The 19,843-nt window shown below is 35.3% G+C and overlaps 1 protein-coding gene across 2 annotated transcripts; it reads left to right on the forward strand.

Annotated features, from left to right (window-relative positions):
• Positions 1–2,841: 2,841 nt before the first annotated feature.
• Positions 2,842–16,199, forward strand: LOC129898647 (2-isopropylmalate synthase B). Of its 2 annotated transcripts, none has more exons than XM_055973269.1 (12): positions 2,842–3,621; positions 4,575–4,788; positions 4,870–4,950; positions 5,430–5,522; positions 5,611–5,697; positions 11,901–12,001; positions 12,585–12,618; positions 12,696–12,770; positions 13,554–13,637; positions 13,749–13,883; positions 14,835–14,980; positions 15,708–16,199. In XM_055973269.1, exons 1-12 carry the CDS (start codon positions 2,957–2,959, stop codon positions 15,799–15,801), a joined length of 1,809 nt encoding a protein of 602 aa, XP_055829244.1. In that variant the 5' UTR covers positions 2,842–2,956; the 3' UTR covers positions 15,802–16,199. The 2 variants fall into 2 exon arrangements, with proteins under 2 accessions (XP_055829244.1, XP_055829243.1); XM_055973268.1 differs by having other exon boundaries at positions 2,845–3,621; positions 15,740–16,199.
• The last annotated feature ends 3,644 nt before the right edge of the window (positions 16,200–19,843 follow it).

Consider the following 19,843-nt stretch of genomic DNA (forward strand, 5'->3'; position numbering starts at 1 on the left):
TGATATTGAGCTGTGATCTGAACCTTATTAACCTGTAAGGTTAGGCTGATTTCTGTGAAGGTTGTAGTTATAGAGGTTTGGTTGGGTTGAAAATAAGGCTGTTCAAAATCATCCGCTACCGATAACCCATTCGCAAAATTGTTTTATTGGCTTATTGGTATTGGGTTATCAAATTAGCGGGTGAGGAATAAATTTAAATTTTATAATTAATGGCTTATTCGTGTGGGGGACGGATTACTCAATTTTGTTATTGGGTAAACCGTTAATCCGTTAAGAATTTATTATATTTTAATTTTTTTATATGAAATTTTCATAATCTCTTTATTTATATAATTAAAAAAATCAATGATTTTGAGACAACAAAAACATAGATACAAATTAAAGGGATATTAAATGAGACGGCAAATTAGAAATTGTTGATGAGTACAAGTTGCATCATTCTGTGGCTTAAAATTTAGCTAATAATACTAATGGGCACGAAAGTTTCTTTCAGCTTCAAATAGAGTATTTTGCACTGCTTTTTCTATCTCTGCTGCTCCACTCTATCACAAAAATATTGACCATAAATTTGTCAATGAATGAGACAACTTGACAAATATTAATAAGGGAATGAAGAAAGAAAGAAAGGCACAAGCCATGAAAATTGTATTTGACTGAACATGATTTTTAAAAAAAATAAAAGATCGAAATTTGTTAATCCGACTAATTTAAATTTAAACTAGATAGGTCTTCAAAATAGGATAAGATGCTTCTTACTATCACTCAAAGTAATTAAGAATTTAAATTGTATATGAAAATAAAATTAACCGATACACCATCCGATAACCGTTCGATAATTGCTAATCCGATACCGAACCAACCGATATCTTATAGGTTGGCTAGCGGATTAGTACTTTTAAAAGCCGATAACCGTTAAGTCAAACCGTTAAACATAATAATCCATCCGATCCGCCCGATAATCACCCCTAGTTGAAAAGGAGTTCGTGTGTCCTATTAGATTTACTTAATTTTGCTAATTAGCTTGCTGGTTACCGTATTGTCTGTTACCCACCCTTGCTTCTATACTTGTGTAGGTTCTGAGCTTGGACTTTGATCACCGTCTCTTTCTGATCATTCGAGGCTTCCAGGAGTTTAGGAGAGGTAGCTATTGACATTCAGCATACTCTCAGATTTTCCTGTACTTTTATGCTTTACTCTATTTGAGAGTTGAAAACATATTGAGACTTGTATTTCATTTTAGTTTTGTCTTCTTTAGCGGCTTGTACATGTGACAACCAATCTTTGGGGATATTTTAAGTTAAAAGACTTCCGTTTTTGTTTATTATTTGCTTATTTAGACTGTTTCCACTTTAATTTCCGTAAATTCTGGGTTTTAGGCTGACTTGTTCGGCGGGAAAGGACAGGTGCCATCATACCTGAATTCGGGTTGTGATATCCCCTCACTCTCATGCCTAAAGTATTTTGATTCTCAAGAATTTTACACGATTGTTAGAAGCAAAGCTAGGTCTTTTTATGAAATTACTTTCTTTCTTTGTTAATTCTTTTTTTTTTCATGATTTCACTTTGGTTTTAAAACCTTATTATGATGATTTAGCATGATTTCTATGGTTCCTTGAACAATTATGGCTTTTAAGCATGTAAACTAGCATGATATGAATTTCAACCTCAAACAAGTTATCTTATGGTATGATTTTTTAGCTTAGTTTCACATATGATTCAAATAGATAGATGGTTTTCATATCTATGATCATTATATGAATATATGTTGTTTTGGGAGGACTATTGGCACCAAGAGAACACGAATTTAGAAAATTCAAGTCCCATAATTACGTGTCACCGTATGTTTGAGCATACCACTTTGTCGAACAACTCTGTATGGCCTGAGAGGCACAGATTAGTGGATCCACATATATAAGATAGTCCTATACTCTGGCAAGGTATAGGGTAACCCTTCCAACTGGGTTAGCTGTTGGACATCATGAGCTCACCTAGTCTTAACTGGGTTAGCTATTAGACATTATAAGCTCAAATGGTGTATGTCGATTTTAAGAAACTCCCTAATTTTATGACTCTTTATGATATGTTTTTCACTTATTATGGTCATTTTTAGTATGTTAATTTTATGTATATTCTTATACAAGATTTCTGAAATAAACTCATCTCTATATACACTTTTGAAAAAAGGTTCTGAATGATAGTTAGGAATGAACTCTAACTGTTTTCTCTTCAAGTTCTCTCACTATGTTATGACTTTTGAAAACCTTGTTCCAGTAATTCTTTTATGATATGCTATACGAGTATGTTGGTGTTCTTTTCATACTCAGTACATTTCACATATTAACATATATTTTTTCTGTGATGCATTCTTTTATGATGTAGATTTCAACGCTTGTTCTCAGACACGTGGCTAGCGAGGTTGCAACACCTCTCAATTAGCAGTTGGTGAGTCCTCCTTAGTCGGGTGCTTCATGGAGTAGTTTTAGTTAATTCTTTTACTAAGTAATGATAGTCGGAGGTCATGTCTCGACAAACTTATTTCTTTGATTAAGATATTAGAGACTTATTTCAGATATTAGTTTTCAGTTTTCGTAGATATTTTATCTTTTCAATTATACCTATTATGCATATGTTTCAACGTCCATTTAGTTTTCTCATGGGACCACTATTGATTTTAAATATTATGTTATAATTAAAATGTAGACTCGATTCACTAGGGTGTAGACTCAGAAAAAACACATTTTTCTCATACCAAACACATAGCAACTTGTTAGAAGACAATTTTGACTTGCCCTTAATTAGTTAGGTTTGCGACCTCAAATTAAAGGTTATTTTCGGCAATTTAAAATTATACTATTTCATTTATGTTTACTTGAATTTTCAATCTCTCCGCGCGCCGCCATTAAAACCAGCACTCGCAAACTCCACTTTCTCTTCATTCTTATCTCCTCCAACAACAATGGCGTCTATCACCGCAAATCATCCAATTTTCCATAACCCTTACATCTCATTCCGTCCCAAAAACCCTCTCATTCAAACCCAAACTCAAACTCTCTTCAATTTCAAACCATCAAACCCCAAGCACTCCAATTCCTCATTTTCCATCCCCATTGTTCGTTGCTCAATCCGCCGTCGACCGGAATATACTCCGAGTCATATTCCCGATCCCAACTACATCCGCATCTTCGACACTACTCTCCGTGATGGAGAGCAATCCCCAGGGGCTACAATGACTACAAAGGAGAAACTCGATGTTGCACGTCAGTTAGCTAAGCTTGGTGTTGATATAATCGAGGCTGGTTTTCCTGCTTCTTCTGAAGCTGATCTTGAAGCTGTGAAGCTGATAGCTAAGGAAGTTGGGAATGGTGTTTATGAAGAAGGACATGTACCGGTTATTTGTGGATTGGCGAGGTGTAATAAGAGGGATATTGATAAGGCTTGGGAGGCTGTGAAGTATGCTAAGAAACCGAGGATTCATACGTTTATTGCTACCAGTGAGATACATATGAAGTTTAAGTTGAAAATGAGTAGAGATGAAGTTGTTGAGAAAGCTAGGAGTATGGTGGCTTATGCAAGGAGTATTGGATGTGAGGATGTTGAATTTAGCCCTGAAGATGCTGGAAGGTTGACACTTTATGCTTCTACTTTTGAACATTCCAAAATTATTGGCACCATTTCATTTCTATACTTTTTTACAACTTTCAAAAATTTAAACTTTGATGCCAGAATTTCTTTAGCAGACTAGACTTTTTACTATTTTTTTCATTTTCACTAGTTTAATATAAAATTGATCATATAATATTTAATTCAATTAACATCTAAACTTTTTGTTCCGCTATGAAATACCATTCTATACTTACTTTGGGCTATCATCATTGCTAAAATTGTTGACTCTGGGCCTTTTTCTTGTATGGAGATAATTATTGAGTTTAGGCTATCCACAAAGTTGCCAATCGGGAACTAAGCAATAAATTGGACATATTTCCTTGTTTCTCTTAGGATTAGTCATGCTTGTTAGGGTCTTATCTGTTGAACAGATTGTTGTATGCTTAAAGATAGTGTTAGATAAATTCAGATGTTTATTTAAAGTGACTCGTAATTTAGCTGGCGGATGATCCTGAAGAATTCTGAAAAGTTTCTGGAGAAAATCTCGTCACAAGTCTGTTGACACCAAACTTGTTTTATTGAACACACATGTTTATGGCATTCTTCTTAACTAGCGCATGGGAGACCTTGGAATTATTTGAATATAGCAACTCTTTTCCCTTTCAACGGAACACTTAAAAGATAATATGACCTTGTGTTCGGTAATTTGCTTTTTCCTATCAAGGAGTTCTCTGGTATGATGCTTTGAGATCTCAAAGAAGAGGGTTAAACTACCAAGTGTTATTCTGTTGCCAATGCTAACTTGGATCTGTTGCTTTCTTTTTCTTTTTTCTTTTTCTGATCTGAGCCTTATATCCTGTTTATTTGCAGTACCTCCTTGGTGCTAGCTTTAATAATATTGCTTACTTCATCAAAAAAAAAAATTGCTTTACTTTATCAAGAAAGCCTTATTACCTGTTTATTCCTCTCAGATCGGATCCGGAGTTCCTTTATCATATCCTTGGAGAGGTTATCAAAGCTGGGGCAACAACCCTCAACATCCCTGATACTGTTGGATACACTGTACCCGAAGAATTTGGACAATTGATTGCTAATATAAAAGCCAACACCCCAGGAGTTGAAGATGTGATCATTTCAACACACTGCCAGAACGATCTTGGGCTTTCTACTGCCAATACCTTAGCTGTATGTGTTTCAATGTTGTTGAGAACCTAGTTGTTTATGCCAACTTAAGTTGTATGCACATTAAAGAGTGTCCAATTTCAGGGAGCATGTGCAGGTGCAAGACAATTAGAAGTGACCATCAATGGAATTGGTGAAAGAGCTGGAAATGCTTCCTTGGAGGAGGTGCGCAAGGGCTTTTCACTGAGAAATTTTAGTTCTCTTATGTGCATGATTTGGGATCCAAAATTTGGTTGGTGGTAAGGGGTGGAAGCACTAATTCAACAACTGTTCTTTCCTTGACGAAAAATTAGGTCTTCAAAGAAATTTCCCATAATCTTGTAAGGCATTCTCCGCACAAAAGGAACTATTCCACCTCTTTCTAGACTAAATTAACATCTTGAATTCAGACTGATATTAGAGTAGAAATTGTGTGGTCCATAATATTATTCTTTCGCAAAACAATAGTTTCAAACATGCAACCGTACTTTGGTCTTTGGAGCCAATTTCTGCCATTGGTTGTGTTATTTACTGTTAAAACTTACAATCTACTGACGTTTATGGGACTCCTTTTTCCTTTGTGGTTCTTGTTTCTCTTTGTTTTGACTCTTGGGCATGTCGGGCCTTCATTTTCTAACCTTTTACCTTCTCCAATGCTGGAATAGGTTGTAATGGCCTTAAAATGTCGTGGAGAGCAAGTACTAGGTGGCCTATATACAGGGATTAATACACGACATATACTCATGTCAAGCAAGATGGTTTGTACCCCTACTATCTCATAGTATGGTGATCTTTTACTGGTTAATATTCTTCCACTATGCATTCTGCTGACCCTTTGTCATGCAGGTAGAGGAGTACTCGGGACTTCATGTGCAGCCACACAAGGCCATTGTTGGAGCTAATGCCTTTGCTCATGAAAGTGGCATCCATCAGGTTTGTGTAATTTGCTCTAATTCATTGTTGAAAGAAACAAATGTTCTAAACCCTAAACAATTTGAAAGAGGCAAATCTTCTTATTAGTTCATGGGCATCTTTTCTTTCCAACGATCCACCAAATTACTGATGGAATGGTGTTCCAAATTCCCTGATTTCCTTACCCAGTCCTCATGAATTCCTGCTTAACAGCAGGTCTTCTGTAGTCCTGAGAAGAGGCTCTAGATCTATGAATGGAAGAAGCGATCAAATAAATAGTTGATAGTCACTTTGCTTTCAACAAAGGCAACATCAAGTACATATGTTGAAACCAGTGTTTTAAAAGGCGGGGGCATGAGGCCAGATGTTTTACTTAGTATAGGGCGAGGCGTAAGCCCTATGGATCTTTAAATTTTTAATTTACAATATTGTATAATAATATAATAACACAAAATTATAAAAATACATCGATAGTTTGAAATAATTACAAATATGATTAAGGAAACTCATAGAAAATAAAACTTCTAACATGACTATACAAGTACAAATAATCTAATATCTTAACTTTCTAATAATAAAAGAATTATTATTTCTCTAAATATTTTTTATCATACTATACAATTTACCCCCCTAAAATAAAATAATCAGTAAAACTTACTAGTATTATAATAAAAACATCACTCGATCATGAATAAAAATAAAATTACTTTGAAATAGCTAAATAAAATATGATAATTTTGATATATGACAAAATCATGAAGACCAATGATAAGTGAAAAAATAAAATTTTGCTACGTATTTTTAAAAGAAATGTTACGTAATATATAATCACCTTCGTAGTATTACCAAATAGTAAAGATGTGATATACAACTTGTTATTTGAGTTACTCTCAATCTTCTTATCTCTATAGATTAAAAATTATTAAGTATTATTCATTTATTCAAGAATTATGAGGGTCAACAATGTTAACTAAAGATTTTAACACATAATTTGCGTAAGATCTGTTAGGCGAGCTCCGAGCGTTGGACGTTGGACATGTTTTAGGCGTACAGTCGGGCGCTTAGAGTGTAAGTCTTATAGAACTAAGTCCCACACTTGAGTCTTGGGGCGTTTTGCTAGAGCCTCGCCCCAGGACGAACCTCGAGGCGAGTTCCAACAGAATCTTTTAGAACACTGGTTGAAACCCCTTTTCTGAAGATTTTCATGTTTAAGACAAGCTTCTTTTGCCATCAACCAAAACATCGAACTTTCAGAGGTTCCCTATTTTCCCAAAAGCATTTCCAAGGCCAATTTTCAATGACAGCGGGATTTATCTCTTATAACAGGATTTGACTGTGAAAACTCCTTCAGAATCGTATTTTCACTTTAGAAAATCAGACCGGAGTTGAAGGGTAGGGTGGGTTGGTGGTCCTATGGCGTCTGAGAAGTAAAGAACACAATTATCCAATTCCCAATCATTAATATTGCGCTTGAATCTGATGTTCCAGCCTTTTTCACTCCTGTAGTCTGACACAGATGCTTCAGAATTTGGAGTCATAGTAAATAATGTGGGGTAATGGTTTTTCGGAGGTGATTGCACAAGTCAAATATCTGTCCAAGACCTTACTTAGTTACTTTCCTGCCATTTTCAATATAGTTGAGGTCTTGGATAGAAAGAGTCTCAATGTGCACTCGTATGCCTCTAGAGTCTAGAAACCACATGAATTAGGATTTTGTGGATGTTTCGTAATCCATGGGTTGGGAAGTCTGTATTTAGCCATAATAACATCTCTCCATAAAGCTCCCTCCTCCCTATTAAATCTCTAGAGCCATTTGTGTTGCAAGAAGATACTATGAACCCTCGGATATTTGTTCCCCATGCTCCCAGCCTTCTTGTCAGTAGAAACCGTATCCCTTTTTGAAAGACTTGTTTTGTCTATTCCTTTGTCACAGAAAATCCCTTCGCAATTTGTCCCTTTTGTTTGCCACAGATGCTGGAAGAGGGGATGGACATAGGATATGTGGGTAGAGGATCTTGCACACTATTGGTTAGTACTAGTCTACCTCCCAATGAGTGATGTTTTCTCTTTCAGCATGATAACTTCCTTTTGCACTTTTCCTCCCATCCCAGATTGTAGTGGCTTTAGACGTTGACCCCAAAGGAAGGCCTAATTATTTAACGGGAAAAGAGCCTACTTCGCAAACCAAGGTGTCAGCTATTTCCTATAAGTTGATCACTTCGTTCACCAGACAAAAAACACTCTGTATAATTAACTTGAAGACCATAAGTCGCTTCAAAGAACAAAAGCGCCATACGAATATGTAAGATCTGATCATTTCAGTTTTGCGGACAAAGAGTGAGTCATAAAAATAGAAAAGGTAAGTGAGATGCAATTTTCCTTGATTTCTCAAACTTGGGTTAAAGCCCTTTATCTAGTCATGTAGTTTGCTGTCGACAACATTCTACTTAGACCTTCCATAACCAAGGTAAAACGAAAAGGAGAAAGTGAATTTCCTTGTCTAAAACCTTTTGGTGAAGCAAAAAATTCTTTAGGTGATCCATTTATGATAATGGACGACATGACAATGGAGATGCAAAAGTGGATCCACTTGATCCATTAATTTCTGGAGTTCATGGATTTTAACATGTTGATAAGGAATTCCCAATGAACATTGTCAAAGACTTTCTCAATATACAATTTACACATGATTCCTGCCTTCCTCTGTCTTATTCTGGAATCAAGAGAGTCATTAGCTGTTAGTGCTGCATCAATAATCTGTCTGCCACTTACGGAAGCCATTTGTGCGAGAGCATGAGCTACTGATCGCTGTTTTGAGTCTCTTAGTTAGTATTTGGATAGCACGTTGTAGAAACTACTAATCAGACTAATTGTCCTGTAATCCTTCAATTCCTTTGCTCCAAGTTTCTTTGGGACAAGTGTGATATATGAGGCATTAAGACTTCTTTGGAAAACATTCCTGAGTGTGGAAATAATTAGTGGCACTAATTAGATCATTCCTATAGTCCCTCGACACTTCTTGTAGAAGTCCATAGTGAACCCATCTAGCCCCGGAGCTTTATCACCATTGCAATTTTTGATCACTCCCAGGATCCTCTTCATCAATGGCCTTTGGAGCCATTGATCTTCTACAGCAGAAATTTTCCAGTGACCAAGATGGTCTCCATTGATCAGTTGTAGGGTTCCATTTGCTTCAAGCTTATGTATGTGATTATTTCGCTTGTGTGCATTAGCCATCTTATGGAAAAAAATAGTGTTCTTGTCCTCGTGTTGTAATCGAAGGCATCTTGACTTCTGTCTCCAAGAAATTTCCTCCAACTCCATCAAAAGATCAGCTTTGAGCATCAACTCTTTTCCTGTTCTCAGCTTGTCTGTCTAATAGCTGCACCTTGTGCAAAGTTTCTGATTTTCTGGTGTTGAGGCTGCCGAAAATATTCAAATTCCAGTCCCTCGGCCTAATTTTAAGGCGAATATGAAATTTGGGTCACTTGAATGTAGAAGGATTTCCACCAGTTCTTCACCAAGTTTTCAAAACCATCATGTTCCAACCACATATTTTCAAAATTTAAGTATGAATGCTTATTTGGAGCACTGTTCACACTGCAAGGCTTATTAGTTCCTGGGCATCTTTGCTTTAATGTTGTAATTTTTCCTCTACTCTGCTTTTACTAAGCACAAGTTTTTACTATTTAAGTTGAAATTAGCTATTCTATACATCCAAATACTTCTTTAATTTGTATTCCCATGCTCTGAGATTTGGAGAGTTCACTGTTCCCTTGGGTAAGAATAACGATGTATTTTTGATCAACAATATGATCAAAACAACTAATATGAATGGATGGATAAACGACTTTGAGGTAATCAGGGCAGGTAATGATAGCCTAAAGGTGACTCATTTGCATTATGCTGATGGCACCCTCATATTTTTGTGATGCTGATAGAGACAGATTGAGACATCTCAGAATAATCCTAGTGTTCTTTGAAGGGATCTCAGGCCTTCACATAAACTGGGGTAAGAGCTTCCTTTACCCCATCAATGATGTCCCCTACATGAATCTTTTGGCATCTGTTCTGGGAGGAGAGATTGGGACCCTGCCAACCATTTATCTGTGGATGCCTTTGAGGACCAAGTCAAAGTCTGTTGAGATTTGGGTTACTGTTATAGAGAAATGTGAAAAGAAATTGCCAATATGGAAGACTCAATACTTGTCATTAGGAGGTAGACTGACACTGATCAACTCAGTCTTTAATGCCCTTCCAACATACATGATGTCCGTATTGCCCTTTCTATCAGGGGTCTTCAAAAGGTTGGATAGCATCCGGAGGAACTTCCTACGGCATGGTGACAAAGAGAGGAAAGGCTACCATTTGGTCAAGTGGAATTCAGTCATCTGTACTGAAAGATCTGGTGGCCTGGGAATCAAGAACATGAAGATTCAAAGTAAAGCTTTAAGGATGAAGTGGCTGTGGAAGATCACCAAAGAAAACCACCAACTTTGGGGGAGTGATTAAAGCCAAATATGAATAAGAGGAATACTCCATATGGGGTCAGCAAAACCAGATTTTGGAAGGGCAATTGGCATGAGGTTGGTATCCTGGAATTGGTCTTTCCAGATATCTTCAGCGTAGTCCTTCACCAACAAAAAACTGTAGCTAGCTTGTAGACACCTCAAGGATGGAGCTTAAATTTTGGAAGACATTTCAATGATTGGGAGTTTCAAAGAGTGGTTGATTTCTTCAACAAACTTGATCAATTTCTTGTGGTTCAAGCTGGAGAAGATCTTTTGTGGTGGTAGGGTAACTCCAAAGGTATTTTTAAGGTCAATTCTGCCTACAAATTTATGAACCAGTCCAACCACCAGATAGCCAACTGGCCATGGAAGCAGATTTTGGAGGTTTAAAGTCAACCATTAGGTTTCATGTTTTGTATGGTTATTAGCCGAGGAGGTTACTCTAACAGTGGACAATTTGATGAGCAGAGGTATAAAATTGTGCTCATGATGCTTCCTGTGTAAAGAAACAGCTACAACTGAGACCGTCAACCATCTATTTCTGCATTGTTCATACACAACTCATTTATGGAGAATCATCCTAAACCTTAAAGGTATAGCAATTAGCACGGACAATGCTGGGCAAGGTCATAGAGGCTCTTAGCAGTTGAGAGGGAACAAGTTCACATGCTAAGGATAGAAGTAGACTATGTTGCTCGGGCTCTTCAAAAATGTCGATGGGTGCGTGTCGGATACTCCCAAAAAGGTTCAACAATTATGGAGAGAGTCCGAGCAAGAATCATAGGGAGTAGATGGAGAATCGTCCCAGCCTGTATCTTGTGGACAATTTGGAAGGAGAGGAATTCCAGATGTTTTGAGAGCTTAGAGTATGATGTGCAGAAGATCAAGTTGAACTTCATCTTACTTCTCTTTTTTTGGTGTAACCAGATTTACTCTAATGATACTGTGTCTATCATAGATGTTCTAGATTCATTATAGCTGGAGAGTAGACATTAGAGCTCCATTGTAAATATGGTTTCAGTACTACCCAAGTTCTGTTTGATCCCTGATATAGTACAAAGTTACTGATTTCAAAAAATATCTTTGCTGCACAGTTTTTCAGATGCTGTCACTGAAAAGTTGGTTCTGTTAGCATGAAAACTTGATCTCCAAGTTTAAGCAAGGGCTCACAGCTTAATATGAAGAATTATGAGATAAACAGAGAAGCCTCAAAGACCCAACAAACAATTAGAAGTTGCTCCAAGTTTTCCTTCTTGGGGCATTAGATTATAGTAAACATTCGGTACCCATATTCCAGGAGGGGCACAGATATTATACCTCCTGACATCAAAGAACTTCCCTTCAGGAGTTTGAATCTGCTTACTCTTTTATGTTTCAGATTATCCATTTCTTTATGGCCCTTCTCATTTTAGATGTGTAGTTACTGATCCTATGTTTGAATATCTATGGATAAATCTTCCGCACATTTAGTTAAAGCTCAATTAATTGTTCTGCATTTGTTTTTGATTCATCTTCAAATGCATAAAGTTTTTCAACTGAACTTCCTTGAATATATGTAGTATATTGTGTCTCCCCTCCCTTTTCTTCCTTACCTCAAAGCTGGATTCTACACCTTTTTATAATCGTACAGTTGCGAATTAAAAAAAAAAGAATAAAATTATTTCAGTTTTTCCTTTTCAAGAACCCTTCTTAAACTACTTTTATGCTCTTTAGGATGGAATGTTAAAACACAAAGATACATATGAGATTATATCTCCTGAAGATATTGGGCTTAATCGTGCTAATGAATCTGGTATTGTCCTCGGGAAACTCAGGTATGTGATTTATCAATCAATGCTTATTGCTGTAATGGCATAATTGTTAGATTTTGTGTTGTTTGAGTTTTTCACTTATTATCCCTTGATTATTGAACTTCCTTAGCAAAATACATCCTTTTAGTTGCTATGAGGTAAATATTTCTTTAGTACTTGAGTAAGGCTTCCCTGATCCACAGACAACTATGTTGCTTTGACTCTCCAAAATTGTTGCCACACCTGTGTTGGATTCACCAAAATGCACTACTTTTTGGAGTATCCGACATGCATCATTCGACATTTTTGAAGAGTCCGAGCAGCATAGACAGACAATTGATGTTTCAAATAGTGAATCACACCTTTGTTGTTTTAAAATAATGTGGAGGTTTTTAGAAACTTCATCTCTTCTATGGAGAGGTGAAGTAGAAGTTTATTGAGTTTGCCTCACTTTAATATGGTCAGAGCCACCATTGCATCATAATCATCATCACAGTCTGCAACTTTATCCCTCCTGTGCCCTCCTTCCTAACCTGGTCTGTTCATTACTACCATTGAATTACATCATGTCTTCAAGGAAATTGATATGATGAACATTTTTTTGTAGTGGGCGTCATGCTTTGCAAGCCAAAATGCTTGAGGTAAATTGAATGCTCTGAGAATTGAGTTTATTTCTTAAATTTAAGAGCACGAGACAAATCGTTTTAGTCCTATGCAGCTTGGATACGAAATTGAGGGAAAAGAACTTGATGACCTCTTCTGGCGATTCAAATCTGTGGCTGAGAAGAAAAAGGTGAATTAAGCTGTTGAAATTTCCATTGTTGTTTGGTATATTTTCGTCATCATTCAAATACATGTGGAATGGTGGAGTTTAGTAAATTTGCTATGTTGAGAACTCATTGAAGGAGATTGATGGCTAGAACATTTTTGTCCTTCCTAGATAACCTAGTGGCTAGAACATGAGCTAAAAATATAATTATGAGCTTTCTCTCTCTCTCTCTCTCCCCCTTTTTTCACTTTCAGTACAATCTGAAGTATGCCACATCTTCAAATTTTTTGAATTGTTGTGTTTTTATTCATCTATGTATCTGGGTTGTACATTAATTATTGTGAATTTGGAAACAACTAGTGTGTGAGAAATTCTAAGATATTTTAAAGTGGGATGAACTAAAGTATCAGAAAAGGTAGAATTGAGAGTAGAAACAGATGAAGAAAATGCAGCATGGATGTGAACAGAAAGATTGGGCAGAGCTCAGGATACCTTCTGAACCAAGATAATCAGTTAACTATTTCTTTTGTATGCGACACCCCTAAAAATTGTCCTAGCAACTAATAAATTTGTGCTAAGACCCTTTAAACCCTCTTTTGGTTGTCAAAGTTTCTTCTGCTCATTTGAAAGGGTTATCTGGCTAATTACACTATTATCAGTTCAATTATTATTAAAATTAAGGCTAATTACACTTTCATCAATTAAATTATTATTCAAATTAAGGTTAAACAACTGTGGATCTAATATGATGTTTATATCGTGGATATATTTTTTGGCCATCTATTTATCTCCACACTGCTATTTCAGAAAATTACAGATGATGACCTGATAGCACTGACGTCAGATGAAGTTTTCCAGCCTCAATTTTTTTGGCAACTTCAAAATGTGCAGGTAGATGTTAATATTGACTATATTTGCACTGTTTTTATTCAAGTCTCTGATTTTGATCTGGATTAAAAAGGATAGTTCAGCTGATTGAAATACTTCCTGTTCTATGGACAGGTTACGTGTGGAAGTCTTGGCCTTTCTACAGCAACCGTTAAGCTCATTGACGCTGATGGTCAAGAGCATATTTCTTGCTCTGTTGGAACAGGGCCAGTTGATGCTGCTTATAAGGCAGTTGATCTCATTGTCAAGGTCTGAAATAGAAATAAAATTTCATAATTATAAATAATCTTGTCGCAGCGCTAGGACCCATATCGATCCCAAGCCGATCAGTATGTTAATATTCAACCGGGGGCGGAGCCACCCACACCCAAGGGGTGTCAAGCGACACCCCTTCACCGGAAAATTACATTGCGCCTTAGTGGATAGAGTTTCCTGGTACCTATTGTTGGTGACAAGTATCCCTGGAATTAGTCAAGGTGTGCGAAAGCTGGTCCGGATACCACGGTTATCCGAAAATAAAAGTTGCCTTAGGGTCAATTTTTTTTTTCACAACAGTATTCTTGTTGTTGAAGAAGTCAAGGCAACGCAAGTATATGTAGTACTTAAAAACTAAGACTAGAGTTCCTCTCCAAAATTAATAACCTCATATGGAGTCCTTTTTTAAAGCCAGTCCAATCCTAACTCAGCATCTAGTGCTGCATTCAATGATGACATCAGCACACAACCCAAATTCTACATAACAAAGGCCTTCAATTTTGCTATAATGTACTGTGAAGATATTGCCGACGGTCTATTGGAAATAACCTCTCTACCTTCACAAGGTAGGGGCAAGGCTGCGTACACACCACTCTCCCCAGACCCCACTTGTGGGAATACACTGAATGTGGTGTTGTTGTACTGTGAAGATATCTATTAAGAGCAGTTTTATCATTTTCCACGTAATTGATCAACCTTCTAGCTTTATAATACTTCCCAAAAATAAGTCAAACTCTATTTGATATGCATTTTGAGGAGGAATTTATACATATTGAATTTGACTTACAAGCAGTTAACTATATATATCTAGAGAGAACCCAAGTTTTTGTTCTAGAAGATGGTGTTTGCCTCTAAACCAGCAGTTAAACTTGTCTTCTATTTAATCATCTTTTTGGTTTAATGTGTATTATGGTCTGGTAATTGTAGTGTTCATGCATTGTGCAGGTACCTGTGACACTCCTGGAGTATTCCATGAATGCAGTCACACAAGGTATAGACGCTATAGCTTCAACCAGAGTCTTAATTCGTGGAGAGAATGGCCATACATCAACCCATGCTTTAACTGGAGAGACTGTTCACCGTACATTTAGGTATGAAATTACCAGCCATGTTTGTTGCATTTATTCTTCTTTACCTCTTTCTCTGATAGAACCTTGGAAACATGGAGAGAGAGAAAGGGGGGCATGCAGGTGTTGACACAGTAAATTTTAGAACTGAGGACATGACACCAAAGTGAAATGAACAAAATTTATATGTTTTCAATAAAGCTAACTGTGAGAGCTCAGATTTTGGTTCAACACACAAATAGATAAATGCTGTATGAGAACTATGATAGATGATAAGCTTGGGTATTGAAATGGAAAATAGTTGTATAGCATGAATATATCAGCTGAAGCATAACCACAGTAGGCGTCAGATTTATGTTTCCTCTGCACCTCTCTCCCCTCTTCGTCATCGTTCTTCTACAGGTACAGCCTTCGCCGAACAAAAGGACTTGCAAGCCCCTTGCTTCTTTTCTCCACTGACTGCCCTCACCCTTTGTGTTTCCTCATCACTGCAATCCCCCGCCTGACTGCTCCCTACTGTTGTTACTTCTGTGCCTCCAAGTTCTTTCTTCAATCTCCCATTTTTTCATTTGACTTATCCAAAAGGAACACCAGTGTCAGTGCGTGCATCAAGTAGAAGAGCCAAAAATCGTAATATATATGCTTGGCTGGATGTCATGTGCCCAACATATATTCAATCAACATGTAGCTACTGCATGCACACCCCTTTTTATTTTTAATTTTTAACAGCACCTTTCCTTTCTCTTGCTAGAAATGTCTTTTATATCTACTTTCTTCTTCCAGTGGAACCGGAGCAGATATGGATATTGTTATCTCCAGTGTCCGAGCCTATGTTGGTGCATTGAATAAGATGATGAGTTTCAGAAAACTGTTGGCAAAAAACAACAAACCTGTAGGCAGTGCAGTCATATAGGCACTTCTGTGCAAATTGAGCTTATGGAACTGCACTGGAGCTTCGTCAGTTGTACAGAAGTGAGGAGTCTTAAAACCTGATAGTGCTTGAAAATCTTCTACGCTTATATTGTATCAGTTAAAACATAGATACATTGTCCATATTAGATGTGTTTCAGCCTTTTAACTTTGTTCATGCTCTCGCTTTACTATAAAGTGTGAATCTCATTTTGTGTTTAATCAGACAAACCCCGTAGGTTTTCCAAAAGGCTTCAGAAATGATTAAAGTCTCTTTATCAATTTATATGTGGTGGTGTTCTAACACTTTTATTTGATAAATCTGCCTTTTGAACTTGCAATGTTATATTTTGCTGCAATTCCCCATGACGTAAGTTTGATTATGTCTTCCCTATGTGGTCCTTGGGTGACATTTGTTTCTACTAGTATTAGAATTTCTTTTGAAAAGCTTTTTCAATTTCTCAAAAAAATAATAATAATCAAGCAAGAACAACCACCTAATGTTTGGTACAAAATTAGTGAATGCTTTTGACAAAGGATTGAGGCATAATTATTTGTTTATTTTAACGGAGGAAAAGAAATTTAATGAAGATAGCCGAGTTTTATCTGCTTTATAGAATGTCCTGCTCCTATTGTCACAGATATATCTGTGATTTTTGATAGAATTTTTAAAATTTAATACGTAATAAATATTATATGTTTAGATTTTATGAATAATGAATACAATAGGTGGTAATATAAATAAAAAAAGATTGTATAGTTAATTTTTTTTTTCAAATTTCTCTTATCATTAATTATGATATTTCAAACAATCAACAATCAACAAAATGAATATTACGTTATTTTTAAAAATATTGCCATGATAACTTACGGTCTCCATCCTTACCTTGACCTGATCTTCTTGGCATGATATGATACCAACCAACTATTAGATTACCTAGACACAACATTTTCTATCATATTTTTGCCATTGATACATATAGGGGTCGAACTTTTTTCTTTTAATCAACTCATTTAATGGCATATATTCAAATCAAAGAAATTGAATAATAGCACGTATGACTACTATTGCAGATATAGTAAGGCTCGCTAAAGTCTTCTTAACACTTTAATAACTCAACTTCAATCCATATTTTAAAATTATAGTTTTAACAAATTATATTTATTTTATTGCTATACTTTTTTTTATTCATAAGTCTCTTTGCACAAAAAGAGATACTACTATAATAAATTGCATGATTGTCAAACGGTCAATGATAACTCAATAAAATTTGTGGCAAAAATTTATTTTTTAGTAAGTGGTTTGTATTATTTATTTTTTCTTGCATCAATTCTTAAAAGACATAAAAGCTATTTTTTATTTAGACATAAAGCGTTTACAATAACAACAACAATCCAGTGAAATTCCACAACATGGGGTCTGGGGAGGGTAAAGTGTATCCAGACCTTACTCCTATCAAGGTAGGACGGCTGTTTCCGAAAGACCCTCGGCTCAGTTGCGTTTAACTTGATATAATAATATTAATGTTATTACATATATAGATAAAGATTAATTAAAGCTAATAATATGTTAGTCATGTATTTGTAATACAATCCATTGGATGTTCTTGTATGAAATTTTATTTACTAATATGAAAATGTGAGTAGTTCCAAGTAATGAAAATTTTCTCCTAGAAAATATAAAACTTTATTTTAAAAAAGGGAAAATATGAAGAAAAAAAATTATTTTGAACAACGAAAAAATTTCCAAAAATTCAAACAATAACAACAACAACATATTCACTGAAATTCCACAAATGGGGTCTGTGGAGGATAAAATATACGCAAACCTTACTGCTATCTCATGGAGATCGAGAGGTTGTTTCCGAAAAGTTCCAAATTCACTTAATATGAAATAGAAAGAGTACTTATTATACATCGATTGATTACTAATTTGGTACATGATTTTGCTTAGCATCTACTCTTCTAATGTGGTGTGTTAGAGGAGATGAGAATAGGAGGGAAAAGAGTTACTTAAGATAGTAATTTTGAGTATTGCTGCCAATCTTACTTTGAAGTTTACAATAGTTTTAGTTTGGTTGCATTGTATCATACTTAATGGATATTTGATCACTCTTTTGTTATTGCATTATTAAAAAATGTACATGAAATTTAAACAATGTTGAGATTGTTTAAAGTTTCAATCATTTACAACTAATTTTATTTCTATTGCTAATTTACTTTTTTTTTCCTATTTGACTTATTGATTTAAAATACTGAATTAGAATTAACCTTATGGCTAGATCAGCCTATTTGGACCATAATTCCTTCTCATGTAAATTTGTTTGGCAATTATTCAAACAAGCCAGAAATTTTAGTATCTATTTTTCCAGGATCTGGTATAAGGGGATTCCTTCCAAAATTTCATTTTTTTTATGATAAGATTACTACATAACAAGTTGCCAATTGATGAAATCCCTAGGAGATTTGGTTTATTTTGGACTATCTATGTGTTCATGTAGTAAATCCCCAAAATCTGAATCCACTGAGCATGTTTTCCAAAGCAATTATGTATCAAGTGCTTTTGGAAGTTGTTTATGGGATGAGGGAAACTTTATTCAATTGGTGGTTAACAAAACCCAAAAATAATGTTAACTTGCCCTCATTTGTCTTTATTGTTTAATGGGTAAAGAGTCAAATGACCTTAAACTATTTGAAATGAACAAAAATGCTTTCATTTATAATTTAGTCCAAAAATGCTCTTGCCGTCAATACTTTGATCTAGAAATACCCTTATTGTTATTTAATGGGTCAAAAATGCCCCTACCGTTACAAAATGGATCAAAAATGTCCTTTTTTGAATATATATTTTTAAAAAATAAATCTTGTTTGGACAATGGGCGAAAGCCCGATCCAGCAATATCGCGTGAGTGAAGAAGGGCAATGCCGCTTTCCTTATAAAAATATTACATTGAAGAAACGTTATTCTTGTTTTCTTTCCTTTCAAACCACTTCAAGTAATAAAAATGTAGAAAATTATTTTGTTATTCGTAATCTCATTATATCAATTAAAAAAGAATAATTTCATGTACTCTAATTTTTAATGGATAATATATGTCATTATATAAGATCATAATAAATTAATCATTAAATTTTATTCAAATAATGATAAAAAAATAAGAAATATTTTTAATTTTTTAATAATTGAAGTAGAATAAACATTTGCTAATAAAAGAAATATTTTAGAAAAAAAATGTGTTCAAAAAATATTTATTTGAAAAAGGACATTTTTGACTTATTAAATAACGATAAAGGTATTTTTGGACCAAAGTATTGACGGCAAGGGCATTTTTGGAGCAAATTATAAATGGAGGACATTTTTGTTCATTCCAAATAGTTTAAGGACATTTTTGACCCTTTGTCCTTGTTTAATTTGTTGTGAAACTAGATATGGGGGAGAAAATTTTTCTATCAAGAAACTTTTGCATATATACAATTTCCATGTTTGTCTTGCTTTACTCAATGGAAACAAATAATCCAAACTGTGGAAAGATTTTAACCTTTGTTAAAGGTTATTCCTATCAAATGGATAAACTACCTGAAACTTAATGGCTGCAACAAGGGAAATCCAGACTTAGCAGATGGAAGAGGTTGCTTAAGAAATCATAATGGATACCTTTTAATGGCACACACACACACCACTATCTTTGGTATTTGCACAACAAACCTGACAGAAGCAATGACTATTTGGTTTGAAGTGGTGTATTGGACAATGGATAAAGGAGATTGAAGTTGAATCTGACTCCCTAATCCTAAATCCTAATTAATGCAATAAACATACAAATTGGAATACCTTTGGCAGATTGTTCAATTGGTAGAACAAATTATAAAAGCTAAAACAGAAAGACAATTTCACTTCTCACACTATTATAGAGAAGCAAATTGCACTGCAGACTTGCTAGCTAACTGGATATTCCAACCCCTCTTGTAATTATCCTT

This window comes from Solanum dulcamara, chromosome 8 (genome assembly GCF_947179165.1).
Source record: "Solanum dulcamara chromosome 8, daSolDulc1.2, whole genome shotgun sequence".
NCBI lineage: Eukaryota > Viridiplantae > Streptophyta > Magnoliopsida > Solanales > Solanaceae > Solanum > Solanum dulcamara.